At 32.6% G+C, this 23,577-nt stretch overlaps 1 protein-coding gene across 1 annotated transcript in view; it reads left to right on the top strand.

Moving 5' to 3' along the window:
- Positions 1–23,577, top strand: part of Stacl (SH3 and cysteine-rich domain-containing protein) — a 427,746-nt gene that overhangs the window by 345,004 nt on the left and 59,165 nt on the right. Inside the window, 1 exon segment of the mRNA XM_073988359.1 lies at positions 3,279–3,578. Within this exon segment, the coding sequence (XP_073844460.1) occupies positions 3,279–3,578 (300 nt within the window).

Here is a 23,577-nt window from a genome sequence, read left to right as displayed (position 1 = left end):
CATAATACAATAAATAAAACACAAGAGATCTCATTATGTGTTTTTGTTTACATGTGACCTAAAACTAGAGGGCTAATTATGCAATCAGCTAGGCATTAATGCTGCCTGCTGCACATTTCATTGGCAGCAGTTCATGTGACCTGAAGTGGAAGCGTTTTCATGAAAACTTATCAACAAACGGCTCGGATTAAAAGGCTTCATTGTGATTTGCTTGTTTTTCTCTTCACTTAGAAAGTTATTGAATTATATGATATGTGGATATGAAAATATTTAAAAAAGTTAAATCAGAAGTGGTTGATATTTCATGAACATACATAACCTGATAGGCTTTTTCAGCGTATATAGCGACGTTTTTCCTTTTAAGGACCTCTGTTTTGGCAACGACTCACCAATTTAACATCGCATATAATGAATGAAAGAGAATAATATGGCATTTCACTAAATATATACCCAGCTTACAATTTTTGCCGAGGGCTCCGATATCAGATATTTTTCATAGATTCTGTAACATTTTTTCCGATAGTTTTTTTAATCTGCACATACTCTGAAGGAAAATGTTGTTTTGTGTATTTTATTCACAAAAAAAAACACACACACAAACACTCATATATCAGCACCCAACTAGCAGCAATGAATGCGACATTCGGAATCTTATCCAATAAGATCAAGTACACGGGAAGAACTGTGTCATTCATATGATAGTGGCACATATGAATGACAGGAGTTAACTCTTTTTCTCGTTATTCTTTACGCTTTTTTCAAATAATTTTCCGAGAAATCCGCACATATTCTAAAAAGAAATGCTGAAATTTTGTGTTTGTTTTGAATGTTGTATTTTAAAACAAGTGAAAAGGGAGAATCAATACACATTTTCTAAAAAGTTCTTTATAATAATTAATATTGTTAATTATCTTTTAATTAAATCAAGTAAATAACAAAAGCGTGATGACATACGGAAACTTGGTTAGGAAGAGTTGTGTTTTATAAATTCATAGATATGAAATGTTAGCGGGCAGCAGTAATGAATCTTATTAAATCCACATTATACATTTCAAAAAATTAAATAAAGAAGTTAATTATTGAGATGTTTGGATCAAACCTCCGAAAATGGTCTGTATTTCGGATAAAATTCTATAATTTTGAAGAATTCGAAACAAGCATCAGAAATTTGTTCAAGTTTCTGAAAAAGTATCCGAAAATCTTCCTATTTTCTGCCCATTTCCTAATGTTTCTTTAGAGTTTTGTCAGAATTGTGCAGAAAATCTAAATTTTTTTTCTAGAAATTCCCAATGTTCCATCCGATTGTTTTCAGTTAAAACTTTCCGAATTCGTTTGCACATTCACACAATTTTGTTCCGATTTCGGAACGAATTCGGCATTGGAGTCTTGTGCAGTTCCGAATTCAAAAATCAAACAAAAAACTCGGACAAAATTGTTAGCTGGTATATAGCTCATGGTTTGCATCATGTATGTGAGCAGAGCTATTTCAACTCATATTTTGACACTTTCCGATTGTTAAATTTCATTCATTCGTTCATTCATTATTTTGCTACGCAATTATGTGTGTATGTGTTGTGGAACAGTAAACCAGGACAATGTCAATGTGATGAAGACAAAAACCAACAATCAATCAACAGTGTCAACCAACGAGACGACAAATTTATCGTCAGCAAAATTCCGCCAAAAGATGCCATTCATGGAGCGTATAGTTCAATTAGGTATTGTCACGCAATTAAATCAACCAAAAACAAACATAATGAACAACAACAAATCAAACCAGATATCACAACAGTTCCAAATCAACTCAAAATCCAAAACAAAGAACCTAACTTATTTAGATGTGTTGCAAATAATATGTGTTGCGCTTATTTGTATTTCAATTCTTGAGTCTAAGTATAGCTGCATATACATATTTAGGTACAAAAATATTTTTAAACAATTTTGGCTGCTTTTTAAGGAAATTTTGGTTGTTTCTTTTTCGGTTACTTTGTAAAACAGCATAGGCCGGCATAAATGCTCACATAATATAGCAATAATTACGACAACACCTCCTTTAAATTTTATTTTATTTATTTAGATATTGAAAAAAACCTTCTGAACACACATACACACCCACACCAAGAAAAACAACATCCACATACCTCTCAGCCAACAAATGTTGGTAAATTCTAATTTGTTTTCAAATCACAATCAGATAATCGATTTGTTATTAGTGGAGCATGTGATATCTGTGTAAATAGCTATAATGTATTTAAAAATTTAAAAATTATGGAAAAAGAATAATTTAAGGTACTTTGAACGGAAAGGTTTGTTACGTAAAATGAGAGTTTAGAAAATTTGTATCCATGTGGATACTGTGTTTTCCACAAAGAAAGACTCATGAAGCTTACATTAACGACCATTCACAGAAATGTCTTATAACCGTTAAAAACTGCAGATTTACTATTCTCTCCATGCAGGTTCATCCACCAATCCATCTTGTGCCGTCTAAAAATACTAAAAGCAATATAGTATGTTGTATTCTTAAAAAATTTCGAATTCCACATTATAGGTATTTTGACAAATCTAATAATTTACACATAAAATAAATATTTCTCTGATTAAAACCCATATCATGTGCTTGTCTATATCTGTAGCTCTTCCTAAAATTCGTCAGAAATCAACGTTTTTGATTCTGTGTAGAAAGTCTTAAAATTTCGTAATTATAAAAGTATTATAGTTCCCTATAGGCTATTGACTACTTATGTATTTAACCTAGCACATGGTTCTTCTTTCGTTAATTCAACAATCCAATAATCGGGTGACTCTTTGCATTATAGTTGAAAACATTTTAAACATATTATAACTTTGTAATGTCTTCAGACGAGATTATTTGCTGCCTAAATTCACAGTCTTGGTTTAGTTTTCAATATCCTTGAATATTTAGTATTACTAATAAATATTTCTAGACAGTAGAGAAAATTATACTTTAGAAGTGCACCTATTTTTGTAATTTGTAAAATAAGAACAATTTCTTAACTCATACATATATATTATTTATTTACATTTATCATGTATTTCATCGATATCAACAAACAAATATGCTTTTGCAAAATAATCGGCTCCATTGAAATTCGAAAAAAAAACTAAATCATACCAAACATTTACAATCGGCCCAAACCAAATCTGAATGATTAATTGAAAAATAAAAAACAACCTACTAGAAATCACTGATATCGATCAAGTGTATCGGGTATTAAAACAAGCAGGCGAAAATAAAAACGCCAACCCTATTGCAGCTGACAAATCCGTCCAGAATACTGCAAAAGATGGCTTATCACAAAACGATATACCCATTGTAAACGTACCCGAGTGTCCTGAAAGAAGTGATCGTCCAACAGCCATGGGTGCTGCCAGCAGCTCGTCAACAAGCGGTCGGGGAGGACGCAGTGGTGTACGACCACCACCAGTGCATGTGCCCATACTGGGTGTACAATTGCAGCAGCAGGAATTATCGCAACAATGGAGTGGTGGCATCTTCAGTTCAACTGGCGCAGGTGGACTTCCGGTGCCTACACAAGACATATCGAGTAGTTCAGGTCCGACATTGAGATTTACTACAATTTCTTTTATTTGATTTTTTTTAAGTCCTTCTCTAAAATAATTGTCCACACATTCTCCACGCCCTGTCTTTAATAATTTTATCTTTATCGAAAAATACAGAAATACTCTTTTTATTTCATAATTTTGCTCTACTGCCACTCTCTCTTCCAGTGTATTTATACAAATATCGAAGTTAAAGTAGCGACGTTAACCTTCGCTTTTCCTTCTTAACTTTGTTTTAAGTAGTTCTTTGCGTTTTATGTTTTTTTGTTTTATTTGTTGCTCAATAATTCATAATCATACATTTTTATTTATATATTTGTTTGTTTTGTTCGTAGTGCTATATTAAATTTGAAGTTATGTAAGTTTCAGTAGTATTCCAATTTTTAAGATTAAAACTTATCGTTCCCATTCCCATTCACATCTGCCATCTCCCGATCTTTATCAGTATTATTACGAAAATGTAATTGTTTGCTAGATTAAAGTTTCTTAATTTCTCAATGCACAGTGCAACAAGTTTTGGCGTTCTCATGCCAAAAATTGTTCTACGTCGCGCAGAATTACATTTATGGCAAACCGCAGCCACCTTTGTGAGGGCAATTTTTTACAATACTTGCTTAGCCTACAGCAAAATGTTGTGGACCCTTTCGGCTATGTACACAAACAACTTTTATCTAAGAACTCCAAATAATTTTTAACGTGGAATTTCAATCCCCCCATATCTTTATCCTGAAACTGTTGCTGTTCTTAATACAGAGCGATTTTTAATATGTGCATGATTAAAATCCTCAAACATAAGTTTGGCAACATTTCCTGAGTATTTCAACAAAACATGATAAAATTCTTTACAATTGGTAAATGTCGTTTGAACTCAACGGTGAAAATGAGATCTCGGCCAGCACGTTTTGCAAAAAATCTGAGTTTCTCTTTTCTTTAACATAGTCGACTTTATACAATTTTAGAATTAATACGTACATTATGGTTATGACTTTTCGAAATTTTTTCTCAAAAATGATTTCCTGTAGAACGGATGAATGAACTTTTGCCTATTAATCACTACAATAATGTGTATTCCATTGAAATATAAAAAAAGTTCACACACAAATCGATTTAAAAAAATATTTTTTTGAAAAAATTTATGAAATGAAAAAAAATCTCAAAAATTATTTTCTGTTGCACGAATGAGTAAACTTAGTCTATATTTATATTAGGCAATTTTCCTTGCGGCAATTGTCATTTTGATGGAGAGAGAGAGGTGAGGCATATGGCAACCCTTTGGCTCTCAACACCCTCTCTCACCTACAAACTGACAATTGCCACAAGGAAAATTGGCTAATGTAAATATATGGACTTAAGTCTACTATTGAAAAAGGTAAGGCGCAAACCAATTTTTTTCGTGTTAAAAATTTTAATTTTTTTTTGTGTTAAAAATTTTTGATTTTTTTTTTTGTTAAAACATTATATTTTTCTAACAAGCGTTTGCTACATTTTTATGATTCTAAGAATTAAAGAAAATTAGCGAGAAACAAATGTTATGTCAATGTGCTTATCTCATGTGGCTCCAAAGTACTTTTTTCACTTACATATGTATATATCTGCTTACAGTGACTGCAAAAAATTGCCTATAATTCTGATAAATTCAAATTTTAAAATCATTTTGTGCGTGAGGGGTTTCCACCGAATCACCTTATAATTAAGATTTTGTGTAATCTTATGTAGAAACTCAACACGCTATGATACAGGGATATGAAGTTGCAAAAAGTCATAACTCTAATGTACATATCAATATAATAAATTATAAGTTTTAAAGTTTTACATTAAATGTGTTTCTATTCAATTCCTGTGTATACTAGCTTTGTTCCAGAACTAAAAAAATGCCTAAAATTTTATCCACTTTTGCACATTTTTTCCCAAAATGCGTTCCAGATGTCCATAAAGTTGAAAAATGTTCACTTCTTTTTAAAGCAAAATGGAGATGAATGGCGTTCTCTTTAGATACTTTTTACACGATACATTTTGGCGAGCTAAAAGTTGAAACATGTTTGTCGACATCTGATTGGCTGGTATGCCGACTTTGACATTTCTCAAATTTTTTCGTTCCGGTACTTTTTTGACAATTATGTATGTGAAACTCATTTTTGATAGTTTGCTATATTGCAGCTTTTACCATTAAAAAAATAAGGAACAGAGCTATTATGTCGTTTTAGTTTGTTGCTAGGATTTCTTCGTTTTGTTTGCCAACACAGCTTCGGAGAAGGGTCAATTGTTTCAGAAGTTATATTTTTTATAATTTTGTTTTCATTCACTAAAATTAATTTAGTTTTAATTGTGATGTTAAAATGAGGAGATGATAAGAGATGAAGTTGCGTACTTGCATAGAAACGTATAAATAATGATAAATACATATCTTATTTTGTTACAAATTAACAAAGAACGTTTTTACCATTATAACCATAGGTACTATCAAACTAAATATTTTACATTTTAGAACTTGTTTTGCTTAAAAAGAATAGATATTATGAGAGATGAAGTTGTAATGTGATTCTTTTATTCTTTATGCGGATATATACAGTCTTTTCACTTAATTGCATTTTTCGAAGACAATTTTTTGGGGGAAATTATAGATTCGGCCAAAGACTAAAACCACGTATTGTCTTTTATCAGAATAAATGACTTAAAATTTATAGTTATTGCCATTTTAAGAAATGAGTAGAAATAGACTAACTCAATTCGAACATACTCACTGAGAGGATTTCTTCTTCTACACTTTTTTAGTCTATGATTTTATCACAAATTAACAAATAGCTTTTTTACCTTTATAACTAACTACATTTTTCGATCTTGTTTTGCATTGAAAGTCCTAAATCAAACCCACCTCTTCAAATGGAAATGGAAACTCAAATGTTCGAAAACTAATAATTATAATAGAATATAGACTATGAACGTTGACTTCTTGTTTTTCGAAAGTAGATTTGTCTCTGTCGTTTTGATGAAGACATGTCATTAGAAAACAAATTATATGAATAGCATAACAATAAAAATACTTCCAATTGGAACTTTTTTAAAGTCCTCAGAAGAATTTCCTTCCAATCTGAGAAGCTTTCACTAACAGACATTGGGCTCAATTTTGTTGCACAGATTGGACATCGTTATACGTTATTGCCTCTTATCCACCTTTTTACCTGTGCTTCATCTAAGAGAAAATATTTTTAGACCGTTGTCCATATTGTGCCCAATGTACTGCCGAATTCCTACCCAAGAATACTTGCAACAAACGGTATGTTTTAATGTATATTTATCATAGTTATGCAACGGCATATTTCTGTTGGTTCTTGGTTTTCGTTATCCTGGCGGTTTTTGTCTATATTAAACTTAGAGTGGCTGGTCGTTGTGACATACAAAAAAGTATATGAAGGACAAACTTGGTCATCTGCCATTTATTTATTTATTCGCACGCTTGAAGGCTATGCTTATTTGTCTTTTATTACAAGATATTAATGAGTCCGTGTTGTACATCCAAGTGGAGAAACGAACAATAAAGATTGGTTGAATTGTTTTCATGTTAGTTTCTCTATTTATTCATCAAAGAATTAGTCTCAGGTGGTAAGAAGGGCAACGCTGCTATATGAAGTGGTAATAATAAAATATTTACAATGTTGTTGTTGTCGATGTATACATACATACAGTATCGGCCAAAACTAAAGCACCCCCTTAGTACATTTTTTTTTTTAATTTTTTACTTTTTTTATTTATATCTTTAATATTGGAAAACACTAAAATAAAGAATTCAGAAATTAATAAACAAAAGTTAAAATTACAAAAAAAAAAACATTTTAGGTTGGCGATATAAGCGGAGAAAACTAAATCACCCCGCAACTTGAGGTACAACAAAAACTATTGAAATCAATATTTCGTTTCACATCCTCTATTTTGGATGGCACAAGGACATAGAGGATACTAAATTATTAATTAGTGCAGGCAAAATAATACATTTTCGGAAAATGTAGCTTAAATCCTCAAAATACTGAAAATCGGGAGGTACCGTTATATGGGGGCTATACCCAAACGTGGACCCAGGTCCACAATTTTTGGTGGAAATATTTTGTGACCACTATGAACTAAGTACCAAATTACAGGTAGTTTAGTAGGAAGATGTGGCTTAAATACTCAAGATACCGGAGATCGGAAGGTACCGCTATAAGGGGGCTATACCACAACATTAGCCGATATTGTTCATATTCATCCAAAAATGATGCTACATCATCTTCTGATCGATTCACAGAAGAACGGTAGACGCCGGCTTGTTCAATCGACGACCAGCCAAATAGCTTTCATATGGACAAAAAATGAAAGAGCCAGACTGGAATTCACCAAGACTCATTTGAACTTCAGTGTCAAAAATGGAGGTCTATGCTGTTTTCCGATGAATTTATGCTTAATTTAAAGGATTCAGATGGCAAAAGGCCAAATGGGAAATGGTTAAATCCCAAATATTTCAAAGACAGTGTAAAATATGGTTGCGGAACATAACGGTCTGGAATTTTTTCTCGGGGAAGGGATTGGACCAATTCATAAAAATAATGGAATTATTGATCGTTTTAAGTATCGCAACGTATTAAAAGGTGTGATGTTGCCTTATACTGAACAAGAGATGATACTTAGATGGACCTTCCAGGAAGATAACAAGCAAAATCATGTATCGAAAGTGATTAAGGAGTGATTCCAAAACAATTCGTCAAAAGTTTTCCATTGGCCTGCCCAATCCTCTGATCTTAGCTCTCGATCGTGACTTGTGGGAGATCGTTAACTCACAAATCAACCGAAAAAAATTGCAAAACCAAAGAAAATTTATTTGAAGAGGCAAAAGTAGCCTTGGAAGCAATATCGCCTGCTATAATTAATAATTTATTATACTCTATGTGCTTGTGTTATCCGAAATAGATGATATGCAGCAAAATATTGATTTTAATAATTTTTGTTGCACTTCAAATTAGGGGGTGCTTTAGTTTCGTCCGCTTATATTTGCGACCTAAAATGATGTGTTTTCTATTAATAAACATATAAATAAATAAAAAGAAAATTAAAAAAAATGTATAACTTTGTTTTCTTAAAAAAATTATCATTTTAAAAAAAATGTACTGAGGGGGCGGGTGCTTTAGTTTTGGCTGACACTGTATATCAACAGCATTAACAGCCTGCAAAGAAGAAAACCTTTAAACTTTCGTGATTTGTTGTGACAACGTCAGATGACTTGCATATACTACATATAACACTATTACTTATTAGCTGTGTTCCTTTACTTACCTGAGGCTGCCATTTTTACCCTTTGCTACCATTTTTAACCTGCAAAGCGTTCCTTAACCCCGAAAAGTGGCAAAACTGGAAGTAATTTTTAAGAGAGTGAGAGTGTAGAGAGTGCGAAAATGGCTTTCTCTTCTACCACAGGCTACCAGCAAAATTGCCGCAGGTAAAAATTGGCAGAACTGATTTTTCGACTTTTGTTTGACGATTATTTCACAATGAAAAAGAAAATGGACGCAAAACAGAAGAAAACGTCAAACGCTGATAAAACTAAATTAAAAACTGTGAAATAAAAGACGAAAATTGATATTTTATGTTTCTTTTCGACATTGCTGCCAGACCTACCATTTTTCCGTTCCTTTACTTTTCTGGTAAAAATGTTCATGAGAGAGCAATTTTGACACTTTTCTCTTTTACCACCCTTACCATTAAAAAAGTAAAGGAACAAAGCTATTATTTATATTTATTAAAACAGAGTTTAAGGAACGCGACTTTGATGTTTGTACTGTCTATTTTTAGCAGGGATACCCATTTGTGCTTTGCTTTCTTCCGGAATATCATATTTCTTCTAGCACCTAACTGAAATATTTAAGATTTTCCTAACTACGTGGTACCCAAAAGGAACAAATGTTATCAAAAATATTATATTTTTCTAATTCATATACCCTAATATCCGCACTCAGTTGTAAATTAAAAATATACTATAGTACGTTTAGATTTACGAAATCAACCCGAATGGATTTATATGTAACTAGGATTTGTTTGACGTATACGCGTACTATTACCAAATATATTAAAACGTGCTTTCGTCGAAGTCATCTCAATCAACTCAATTAGCCTTTGAATATCAACTACTACTTCTTTTCTAACTTTGTTTGGACAAAAACAATCAAGTTCAGCAACTTGCATGCAAGAAACTTCCCTTTCGCTCCAATTTCTTTTCTTGGTCCTTCTTTTTATTATAATAATTTATAGTTTTGTTTATAACCAAGGCCGTGAGGCCCACTAGGAGGTTGAGTCGCAATTTTTACAAGCACTTACATTGTTTTCGAAAAACAAAACAACAACAAGACACTGCACTTACTTTATTCAGCGGCGTTATGCTCAAACGCAAAATTTGCATTTCCCTTTTGGTAAAAAGTGTACTTATCAAAGGAAGTGGTGAACAATTCCCATGAAAGAGTACAAACCCCGGTATGGAAATGACTTTCTTCCTTTATTATGTTAATATTTTGTTTTGTAATAAACCCAGCAAATAAAAGCCTTCTGTTGAGACATGATCTCGAAAATGTACGAGTATATCTGAGGGAATTATTGAAATTTCAATAATAATTTGAAATGGAAATACTTTACAGTACTAGCATGCTGTTTTTTTAATAGCGGATCTCTAGAAGAACATTAAAAAGTCAATAGTTTATGCAAAACAGCAACGCATTGCTTTAATTAACGTTCTTAAATGGAAGTTCGGTTTTTCTAATATGGATTATCTTTAACATCCCTCAAAGAGCTCGCAATTGAATTGTGTGCTATTCGGACTTTTGAATTTTCTATGGTTGGAACGTTTTTCTGAAGTTGATTGATTATGAATACAAGAAACTATTCTATTACAATTTGTCGATGAATACAACGTGCTAAAAATATAAAATCAACAAAACCGACACGACAAATTTGTACACTAATCGTGGGTGTACACCATGACCATGAAAAACGTCGTTGCTCTACAAAATTACAACTTATGTATGGAACAGCTGGAATGATAACACCACCCATTCCATGCACCTTGCTTAAATATCGATGTTTAAATTTGAATTTTGTTTTTTAGTGTTTTGTAAAGCGTAATTTTTATTTAACAGGATGTGGCTTCCTCTTTAAACTGCTTACTTAGGCCAAAGTAGCATCTGTTGGCCGATACAATTCTACTTGTTATTTCACAACTGATGTTTTTTGTGTTAATGTCGGGACGGAAGTAGACGAAATTTTTTACTATCTAAAACTTATAGGAACCAACTTCCAAAGGTGGTCCGAGCTCTATGGACGCATTGCGCGTCGACACCCACTTTATAATAATTTTGGCAGTTTCTCCTTTGACCCTCTTAACGGTATCAATTACTTCTTTTACTTATCGGCCAATGATGTCTATATCGTCAGCATAAGCAAGCAACATGTTGCTGGCTATTGGTGTAAATTGTCATTTCTTTTGACAGCAGGATGTTGAAGAGATCACACGAAAGGCTGTCTCCTTGTCTGAAACCTCTTTCAGTAACTGTTCGGAGAGGTTCCTTCCTGTTTTAACTGAGGACCGTGTATTAGTTAAAGTCATTATACAAAGCCGAATGAGCTTTGCGGGTGATACCCAATTCAGACATGGCTTGGAATACCTTGAACGTAGGGGGCTGTCGAAAGCTGCTTTACAATGGTAGGTGTCGATCCCTGACACTATCTAGTAGGCAATACGCGAAAGACGTATGTCCCTATAATTAAAGCATACAGTCTTATCTCCTGCCAGATTGTGCTAACTAGCTTATGATGTTTTGAACAGCTCAGCTGATAAGCCTTCGGCTCCTACAGCCTTATTATTTTTCAGCCAGTTTATTGCTGTCTTTACCTCATCTTGGCCGGGCGGTATACATTCAATATCATCTTCTGGGATTGCATCCGTGGTATCTTCGTCGTCATCGCTACTATTGGATACCAACAGTTTGGAAAAATGCTCTTCCATATCCTGAGCACACTATCTGTATCAGTTAACAAATTTCCTTACTGGTCTCTACAGTAGGATGTGCCTGTACCAAAGCCATCGGTTTGATGTTTCACTCTTTGGTAGAATTTTCGGACTTCATTCTGGCTCCTGTACATCTTGGTTTTTTCACACTCCCGTGTTTCCATTTCTCTCTTTTTCCTGCGGAAAACACATTGTTCCTCTCTGCTTTTCTCCCGATACCTCTCTCGTGTGCTACTGATTGTAAAGTAGCCCTATATGCCACATTTTTCTCTTTAGAAGCAGCACTTCACTCCTGGTCATAGCATGGGTTTCTTGGTGGAGATCTCTGGTATCCAAGTATGGATTTCGCGGCTGTTTGCATGGAGTGGACAATACTTTGCCACCGTGCTGATAAGTTATCGGGACGGAGAGTGCTTTGATTGGGTCAGTTGGGTGGAATATGCTGTGGTTATCTTTTGTGATTGCAGTTTACCGATGCCCAACCTTCTTGTTGTGTCTGTTGGTACTTTATTTGCTACGTTTAATCGGTACGTACCTTTGCTGCAACAAGGGGGTGTGGGTCTATGTTTGCTCCTTCGTCCATCTATGTATTCTTCTTCCATCTTTCTATTTAGTACTTTTCGTATACTAAGGGCCTGTTTATGTATGTATGTCGATAATAAGAAAATAAATGCGTAAGAAAAACTACCAAATTTGAGTGTGTTTTTCAAATTTGTTTTTTGTTTTGAAGCAAAAGCAAAGGAAATAATATTTCCAAAACTAAAGTTTGGGTGTGTTTCATACGCACACATTTTCGTTTCGAAATACATAAACTGGGGGTTATGGAACTTATTTCCACAACCACATCCATATGTCAACCCTTTACACCAACAGCGACTTTAATACCAAATTTTCGAATCCCAACTCCATTCCTTAACCCAATATCAAATTTAGTACCATTTAGTACTTTCCGTACACATAAGCACACCAACACTGATCCTAATACTAAAATTCAAAATTCCAATTTCTTATTTCAGCAAATACCAAACGGTTCCAAATTTAGTTCAACATATAACTTTTCATACACATAAGTACGAATTTCCAAAGCTACCTCCATATCTCAATCCTACGTTCCTACAATGATCATAATTCCAAATTTCAGTATTCCAACTCTATCCGTTAGCCCAAATCCAAATTGTACCAAATTGAGTACCATTCAGTACATTTCCAATGAGTGTACATTTCCAAAACCATCTCCTTGTATCAACCCAACTTCTCAACCTTGATTATCATTCCAAATTTCAAGCTTCTAGATCTATCAGTTGAGATAATACCAAATGGTACCAAATTTAGTACATTTTAGTACTTTTCGTACACTTTTAGTTCGAATTTTTGAAAACCTTTCGGTACGTATATTCTATATTCCATCAGTGACTCTCATTCCAAATTTTTAGAATTCTAACTCTACCGGTTCACCAAATACAAATGGTACCATATTTAGTACCTTTTAGTACTTTTCGTACCCTTCTAGATCGAATTTCCAAAAATCCAGCCTTATCTGACACCTTCGGACCAAGAGTGACCCTCACCGAAATTTTCAATATTCTAGCTTTAGCCGTTTATCCTGGGCGTTGATTATCAGTCAGTCACTCTTTTATAATATGCCTGTCCGTGTACTCGATAATTTGTAATAATTATTATAAATGTTTCTAAAACTGACAGTTGTATAAAGAAAAAATTGCTGAAACATTTAGTAAATACGAGAACAAACCTATTTATATATTTTATAATAAGTTTGTTCGATAACCCAAAAGTTTGTACAAATTTGTACAAACTTTTACAAAATGCTGTTCAATAAAAGTAAAATGAGACGTAGTCGCAAGAAATCCCAAAAACTTTTTACTTGCGAAGTTATCGAACAGACCTAATTATTACAAACTGTTACTGATGCCCGTAATTTCTACGCATAGTTATCTATGAGTTCATAGATATCCCCCGTGTATGCAAAATATCATAATTTCAATCCATAGATAACGTTACCGGGTCTAAAACGGCCGTGTTACTTACACCAAGGATTTTGCCTGGTTGATCGTTGCCAATGTGTTAAAAATTGTAAAAAACTTATATGTGGCAATGTTTTTACGAAATCATGAATGAAAATCACCGATGTGACCACATGTTTTCAAAATTTACACGCCTCGGTAAATGGCACGTAGAAATTACCAAACGAGTAGGTAAAGATAACTAATAGGTAGCTACCTACCCGGTTACCTAGGGCCTCACTCAAATTTTGACAAATGCATAATTGAAAAGTTGCTAAACATTTCTGAGGAAATTTGTTTAGAAAAACGTAGTTTGAAGACAAAATAGTGAAAAAATTTGATGTTTCGTGAGTAAAATGTATACAAAATATACACCAAAATTTTTCAATTTTGGGGGGAGGGGGGGGTATTCTTCGGTGATAACAATGAAAATATTTGCTTTAATTACAAAATGTTCGGTTCGAATCCCAAAAAGTCAAAAATTTATATCGCAAAAGTTAGTATGCACCGAAGTACCCTTGTGGAACTGTGTAAAAATATTCTGTAAATACAACTACTGTAGCTGCAAAATACAATCGTTAGTTGTACAATTAAATACATTCTTCTCAAAATTAAAATCATCGACGGGAAATCGGCATCTGAAATCAAATGATTATATAATGTAATAAATAGATACATCCATATTTCAAATATATGCATATATATGAAAAATGTATTAATGTTGTTACCAATATCAAATCCGATTTCTTCCTTGCCGAATAAAATATTTCCATTCGCCCCTTTGATTCAAATAAAAAATATCCAATTATAAAACTACTAATGCCCGTAATTTCTAGCCCTAGGTAACCGGGTAGGTAGCTACCTATGAGTTATCTTTACCTACGCGTTTGATAATTTCTACGTGCAATTTACCGAGGCGTGTACATTAGGGTTATGACTTTTTTACAACCTCATATCCCTGTATCATAGCGTGATGAGTTTTGCCATAAGATTACATAAAATCTTAGTTATAAAGTGATTCGGTGAAAAAACCTCACGCACAAAATGATTTTAAAATTTGAATTTATCAAAATTTTGGACAATTTTTTGAAGTCACTGAAAACAGATATATAATTGAAAATAAACTTTAGAGCCACATGAGATAATTAAAATGACATAAAATTTATTTCTCACTATTTTTCTTCAATTCTGAGAATCGTAAAAATGTCGTAAACGCTTTTATCCAAAAATATTTTTTTTTTTGACAAAAAACAAAAAATTTAAAATTTTTTCAAAGTGACTTTTTTCGCGACTTTTTTAATATTTGAATGAAATAAACGTTATTATAGTTATTAGTAGGCTTATATTTATTCATTCGTGCAACAAAAAATAATTTTTTGAAAAAATTTTTTTTTCATATCATATATTTTTTCAAAAAATTATTCTTTTAAAATCGATTTGTGCGTGAACTTTTTTTATATTTCAATGGAATAAACGATAGCATAGTGATTAATAGGCAAAAGTTCATTCATCCCTGCTACAGGAAAAATTTCAAAAAGTCATAACCCTAGTGTACATTTTGAAAACATGTGGTAACGTTGGTGATTTTCATTCATGATTTCGCAAAAACATTGCCACATATAAGTCTTTTACAATTTTTAACACATTGGCAACGATCAACCAGGCAAAATCCTTGGCGTAAGTAACACGGCAGTTTTCGACCCGGTAACGTTACCTATGGATTAAAATTATGAAATTTTGCTTACACGGGGGATATCTATGAACTCATAGATAACTACGCGTAGAAATTACGAGCATAAAAGCACCATTTCTTTAAGAAACCAAAAACACTGATTTATTCACTCACTTTGCTGTCTTTACTCAACGATTGTATTTAGAAAACTGAAGAAAAAGAACAACAAAATTCATGCCATTTTTTTCTTTTCCTCTTCGCTTGCTACGTTAGTTATAAACAACAAAGCACGAAACACACGTGTTTGGCCGCATACACGCTACCAAAGACTGCATGCCGCAGTCGCGAGAGCCCTGTTGTTACTAACAAAAATTCTCTCTCAACCCATAAAAAATATTTTGGTACCCAAACAAATAAAATTGTGATATGTTGCAAAATGTTGCAAACATATATTTGTTTGCAACCAGTAGCAAACATAAATTTGTTTGGATCCAAACATATTTCTAACATCGTTTTCGATCTACAGTGGGCACCGCAAACTGCTATAGTAAAATCAGTTTTTCGTAGGCGGACATTTGTCAGAACATTGTGTAATATTTTCCAAAAAACAAAAAATCTGGAAGTAGCTCAAGGTGTGACCTTTCAGATGAAAACAAAATCTTATAAAAGAGCTTGGTAGATTCCTTGTAAAAACTTCATGACTTTTTTTTGTGCTCAGTAAGTGGCCATAACCCCTTAAAGCCACTAGTTGTTTAAACGCCACAAAAATGGTTGAAAAAATTTACATTAAACTCGAATAATTTCGAATTTTTTAGGGGTTTTGTGTGTTTTCGTAGTATTGTCTGTTATCTGTAGTTTCACGCATGTGGCCTAAAACGCAAGCAAATCAAAAAAGCCGATTTTTTTATGCCATTTTCGACTTTGGATGGGAAATTTAGATATATCATAAATGCTACATCCATAATGTATATGGGACTTGTTAGAAATATAGTAAAGAGTTTTTTCTCAGTCAAAAAGTAAGTGTTCGAAAAAAATGTATCCACCTATATTACCCTCCAAAAAACTATAGGTTTTGAAGAACAAAGTTATTTTTTACAAATGCTTAAAAATATAATTTTCATAACAAATCGGCGCTACGTGGGTTAATACTTATCTTAAACAAATGCCACTTCTGAGAGTTTATCTATCAAATATGAATGATTTTTTAAAATGAAATTCTACGAATCCACTTGAAAAAATCGAACCTATGTGCTCACCTGATAAAATTTATTTGAAAGTAATTTCGAAATTTATGGATTGTTAATATGTTTTCATTTGTTATGTTAAATGTTTTGCAAACCTTTTAGTAGATTATCGTCTTGTAAGGGAATTACCATCAGTGGCAAATATGTCAACGGCTGCATATTTAAGCGGAGGCATTGGCATTAATTATTATGCAACATCTGCAACTATGTTGGGTACGGGTGTGGGGACAGGTGTTGCACCCTTAGTCATGTACAATCAACCACCACCATCACAGTATTCATATATGCCAGCAGGAGGAATTATGCAACAGCAATCGACAACAACCTCCATACCGACACAACCCGTTCCCGCTGATCCAAGTATAAGGAGACGTCTTTTTGCGGGCTTTCGGCCAATGTCTGCTTTTGGGCGTACACGCACTCGTTCATCTCAGCATCGTTCAATATCATTACCAGAAAGTAAATACACAGACTTGTATTCTTTCCTTAACTTCAGTAATTGTTTCGTACATCTGCTACTACTTTCATATACATACGTGTATACGTGTTCGTTTGTTCGTATTCATATTTCTGATTCTGAAACATATAGAAAAATATGTAGAGAATCACCTTAAATGGCTCGGAATCATATTGCAACGCAATAATGTACACGGGATCACAAATTGTATATAGAATCTATATAGCATTTTCATGTCCTCTTCGTGTCTTCTATTGTTTTCTTGTATTTTTATGACTTTGTTTTTTTCACCTTTGCACTGCATCTTATTATTAGTAAGTGTTTCTTTCTCTACCATTCTTAAATGTATTTTATTTAGTAAACATACTTCATTGCTGCATCTGTATATTTTTTTAATTGGTAAAAGTTATTACATTCATATGGTACACAGTATTAGATGGCATTATTCAATCTGAAAGAAGTGAGAAAAGTGTCAAAAATGTCTATAGTCGAAATATAAACAAACTGTCAGTGGATACTAAACTTTGAAGCAACATTATAGCCCCTCGTTAAGTTGCCTCCGGTTCTAGGTTCAAGTTTCATAAAAATTAAAATTCATAAACCATTTTTACAAATGTTCATTGTTTTTGCATGACTTCTCTATTCATTATTTTTCTCCATGTTTTGCACTCAAATAATCTAAGTTTCTTTTGACGTTTCATCCATTTTTGCACTTCAGTATCCTCAAAAACGATTCCCCTGACTGAACAATTAACAATTTAATCAAAAAATCTACAAAAATATTCACTTATTTCTGTTTCAACAAAAAAACGAAAGAGAATTGATGATGAAACATTTCATCATTCTGAGCAGGACTAGGTCCCAATTATGAACATTTGAAATAAAAAAAGATTTATAAAGGAAATAAATGTCAAATGAAAAAAATGTATATATCGTCACCATAAATGCCGGAAGACGTAACCGACATGAAAATCGAAATTCGTTTTTTGGTGGAATCAGATACATAAAGCTAAAATACATGTTCTGGCAAAATTTCAAGCATCTACATTCAAAAATCACGATCCTATACAAGAAATGCCAAAAGACGTAATAACATACTGAAATTTTCATAAAACACAAAAGGCGTAACCCTCACTATTTTAAAATGAAACATCAGTAGTGTTCAATGTATTCTTTGATTTTTCCAGAAATTATTATGCCACAAGTAGAGTTTATTGGGCTGATTATGAAAATGTGGAGCGGATCCGCTTATCCGGTTATTTGACCCGAAAGTCCAGATTAAAAAAAAAAACCAGGTTAGACCCGGTTCTACTGAACCGATTACTACAAAATGAATGTCGTATGAAAGCTTATGGTGGGTTACTTTAACAGTTTTGGCTCTTAATAGGCTTATTTCTCCATATGTTTAATTTGACTCTAACGTGACGACATCTCAAAAATGGTGGCTACTTTCAAAAATCACAAACACCATTCTTGTAGTTAATTTTTAAATCAACAACTTTTAGTTTAGACGGTTTTCAATATGTCTTACAACAAAAATCTACAATTGAAACAATTGAAGAGGATGACAGAAGACCTGCATAAAACGGCATATATGGAAAACAATATGTTAAACGGCCAAAAGGAAGTGGTTATTGGGAAGGCAATGCAAGACAAATGAAGCCCGGATGTACATCATCATTTTGTAAAGGCAGGTCGCTTCGAAATTGCTAATTTTTCCAAGAGAAAGAAAGAACGGAAATACTCAACATTTCTGACAACAAAACGTACGTAACGAGAATATTGAGACGTGGATACGAAAACGTGTATATGGTCAAAATTCACGTCGTTCTAATACAAAGAAATTTTCTGTATTGGTTTACTTAGACAAAAAGACAAGAGCTCCTACAGTCAATAAACTGCGAGAATTGGCTTATGATCCTAGTGGTATAATCTGTTTTAAAACTGATATCAAAAACGACTACCAGATTCTACCATAGAGAAGTTCCGCAAATTTTGAAGCAATTTTGAAGAGTCGTTCCATCCTACTTTTATGACAAAATTCCTTATGAGAATTAAAAGTTTCATTTAAATTATTACAGATCACTTAATTTATATTAACAACATTTTGTCGATAAATTGACATAAATACAACAATAAACATAATATTCTAGATCTGATGATTTAAATATAGTCTAATACAATTGAACTTATAAATAATTATAGTGATGTTCACCTAATTGCGGTCCATTGAAATATCAACGCTAAGACTGGGAATTGAACCCAACACCGTCAGATTGCTAGTTTTAAGTTCGCTTACCCGTGTAGGCCAATAAACTAATTCTAATTTAATTATAATTTTTCATTTATACTACTTTCTTCAAATGTATACTCAATAAATTGTGGGTTACGTCGTTTGGCATTTCAGAAAAATACAATACCAAAAGACGTAACCCACACAGCTTCTAACATTCTGGAAAAAATTTTAATTTTTTTCCAAAAATATATTTCTTCTCTGTCTTAAAACACGATACTAAAATTGTTCGATATTTTATAACACCGTTTTCAGTTTAAAACGTTTTTTGCTTCTCCTGTAAAGTTTTATTTTTGTGGGTTACGTCTTTCGGCATTTATGGTGACGATATGTATGTACATATGTAGCAATTACTTTTTATTTAAAATTTTCATAGAACGAAAATCCAGCGCCTTATCTAGATGAACAAATCTGCAGAACCCTAATTTTTTCTGAGTGCTTAGAGGCATGCTTAAATACGTCCGACTTTCGGTCCGGACTCTGATGAACTATCGTATGAATTTCTGATTTATTTACCGAAATTCGGACAGATATCGGTTCGAATTCGAAAGTAAAATCTTATGAAATTCGGTAGTTCTTGCCGACTTTCGGACCTAATTCGGTCCGAACTCTGATGAATATTGTATGAATTTCTGATGTCGGTAAATACATAAATATTCGGAGAGAATTTGATTATATTACACTGTGCAACAAAATTCAATTTTTTTTCAAAATGATAAAAATATGAGACATGTTTATCGGCGTTTTTAAAGTTTACACAGGAAAGTAACCAAAGTTGGCGGGGCAAGTTCCGCCCATTTCTAGTTTTTTTTTTTTTCGAAATATTCGAGTTAAGATGTCTTGGAATCCGTGCATTTTAGGTATATAGTGTCTTTGGCAAATACAGTATGCAAAGTTCATATTCGTACACCCCTAAAAAATTAATAAAATCGTTATTAATTCTATATTTTATGTGCAAATATGAAATAATTGATAGGAATTACCATAACGAAGAAAGATTTAAGAATAACAAAACAAATTTTTAATTTATTTCTTCATTTAGGTGTAGATGGCGCCTATGTGGGCGGCAAAGTTCGTATTCGTACACCTATAAGCACTATATATTTGGAGTTTTTAAGGATTTTCAAAGCGAAATACCGCAAATTTTTGTTCTTTTCTTCTTTTGGAATGCCTCTGCTATAGAAATATGTAAAAATAACGGTAATTTTATTAAAATTTTTGCATGAATAAAATGTCGGACGAATATTTGAAATACTTAAGAAAAATGTGCTAGATATGATTAACTATTGCAATTTATTCCCGAATTTTGGACGAAAATAGCTAATTGCGGTCGTTCTGTAACAATATTCGAGGTCTAATATGAAAATAAATTTGGTCGGCGTTTGGGAATACAAAGGAACGTAATCCGGGCTTAGGTAAAGTAAACACATTTTTGGTATTTACTTAGTGAAAATCGCAAGTTTCGTTTTATATTTGACATTAAATGTATTGAAGTTTTAGAATACGGGTTCTAAAATCATTTTATGTCAAGACATGTCGGAAATTACGAGGAATAATAAATTTTTCAGGAAGAACATTTCCCCAGAAATAATGAATTTCTTCAAAAGGTTACCCCACGTTCTTTCCTGGAAAATTTACTTCATTCTTTTGACATTTCTGTACTCATTTTGGATCCTTCGGTAAAGAAATATAATTTTCAAGAAGTAAAAACCATTATTTTCGCAATTTTGGAAGCTATAACCCTCGTTCAAAGTAAGCGTAGAATTTCAGTAGTACGCAGACAGTATGAAAACTTGTACAGTTTCATTTTTCTTCATAATTTCTTACAGTTTTCGACATAAAATGATTTTCGAAACCGTATTCTGAAACTTCAATACATTTTATGTCAAATATAAAACCAAACTTTCGATTTTTACCAAGTAAAATCCAAAAATGTGTTTACTTTACCTAGGCCCGGATTACGTTTCTTCGCATTTCAAAACGCTGACAACATTTATTTTTATATTAGACCTCGAATATTGTTACAGAAGGACTGCTATTAGCTATTTTCGTCAAAAATTCGGGAATAAATTGCAATAGTTAATCATATCTAGCACATTTTTCTTAATTATTTCAAAAATTCGTCCGACTTTTTATTCATACAAAATTTTTAATAAAATTACCGTTATTTTTACATATTTCTATACCAGAGCCATTCCAAAAGAAGAAAAGAACAAAAATTTGCGGTATTTTGCTTTGAAAATGCTTAAAAACTCCAAATATATAGTGCTTATAGGTGTACGAATACGAACTTTGCCACCCACACAGGCGCCATCTATACATAAATGACGGAATAAATTAAAAATTTGTTTTTTTATTCTTAAATCTTTCTTCGTTATGGTAATTCCTATCAATTATTTCATATTTGCACATAAAATATGGTATTAATAACGATTTTGTTCACTTTTTAGGGGTGTACGAATATGAACTTTGCATACTGTATACTGAGAAGGATGTGAGGAATATTTTTGTTATTTATTTTAACCCTCATGTTGGTCATCAAATGGGTCTTTTTTGTTCCAAATGAAATTTCATTATGAGCCTCTGAATAAAATAAGTCTGTAACCATAAAATATTATATTTATGGTTTTTGGTTATGAATTCATACAAAAGATGTGGTGAGCTCCATTCAAACAGCTTTTGAAATATTTGTGGTGAATATAAATTTGAAAAATATAGAAAACCCAGATCGGGCCATCCAAAATTGCGAATATTTAGTACTTTTAACTTAAATTACGTAGTTATTTTCATAATATATAATTTAAACACATATTTCATTTCTTTGGTGACCCATGGTGAAATTTGACGAAAAATGTTTTTGTCTTTGACGTCATCTCTCTAAAATTATGTTTTGTGGGACAATGAAGTCCGACTTTAACCCTAAAGCATGTTTTTCATTTTTAGAGATTCCTGGCGATTAAATAAGATTTACAGATTTGGTGTATTCTGAGACCTATAGTAAAATTTTATGACGAATAATTTTGTAGAATTTTTGGATTTGATATGATCACATTTTAAAGGGGGAACTTGCCCCGCCTACTTGGTTACCTTTCGATTTAAATGATCATTAAACACCAGCATGCATCAACAGGTATAACAAAAAGAAACCAATTATGTTCTTCGATACATAAATTAAAACGCGAACACTCATTTTTTCGTTCGTCCATGATCAACGGCACAATTACACAATTTTTTGTCCACAATGTTCGAGCGCAAAAAATACAATTATTTTCTCTTTGCTTGTTTACAATGAATATTGCCCCAGTAGCACAGAGAAAATACGAAGAACATCCCTTCAGAGACACAGAAAAACTTCTTCAGATAAAAACGGACAGAGTTCGGACCGCAGACGTTCAGACGCTCCGGAAAAAACTTCCGACTTTGAGCAGACGCGTCGGACGTCCGACATTGTGTTTGCTGGGCTGTAAATTGACAGTAATATTATATCAATCGAGAATTCATAAACAATTTTTTACAATGCTTGAGAAGTGCTCAAACTTTTCTAACGCCTGTCTGAAATCATTTTTATACACATTTTTGTTGATTGACGACGCGGCAAATCATCATTTATTTACAAACAAAAATATGGACTTATGTACCATAAATGTTTGTTATTAGTGTTTTTGTTACAAATATTTGACAATAATAAGCAAAAAATAAAATATTTTCAAAAGAGTGTTAAATTTCAGGTTTATATACTATGAAATTGTATGTGGTAACCACAATTGAGCAGTTGCCAAAAAATACTTATTTTGGCAACTGAATTTGTCAGCGTCAGGAAACAATTGTCATCCGCAATACCAATTTGACAATTGGCAATGCCACTCAAAATATGTATTGTAAAGATATTGTTATACGGAATGTAACAATATCATTACAATAGTAGTATTGTGTCTCCAACAATCGTTTTTATCAACTCCAACAATTGGTTTTGCACAAATCCAGCAATAGTTTTTTGTCAACTGGACACTATTATTCTCTTTTCTTCAACAATTTTTCTTCTCTTGGTATTCGAAACCGTGATGAAAAACAATTTTGGTGAGTTTTGTTTGTGTGACAGGATAATTTTATTATTGTTTTTGTGTATGCATTATTTCTTTTTTTTTTCTTTTTTCATTCTTCTTTATGTTTCCTTTTTTGTTTTCTTTTACCGGTATAATCTGAGAAATGTATTTGGGATTTGTGATAGTTATTTTTGTTTTTTATGCATGGAGGGAAGATTGTATATTTTTATTGTGGCTCCAAC

Source organism: Musca autumnalis, unplaced genomic scaffold, assembly GCF_047663935.1.
Source record: "Musca autumnalis isolate F117 unplaced genomic scaffold, ASM4766393v1 scaffold_5, whole genome shotgun sequence".
Lineage (NCBI taxonomy): Eukaryota > Metazoa > Arthropoda > Insecta > Diptera > Muscidae > Musca > Musca autumnalis.
The sequence above is the reverse complement of the archived record's forward strand: the minus strand, read 5'-3'. Positions and strand labels throughout refer to the sequence as shown.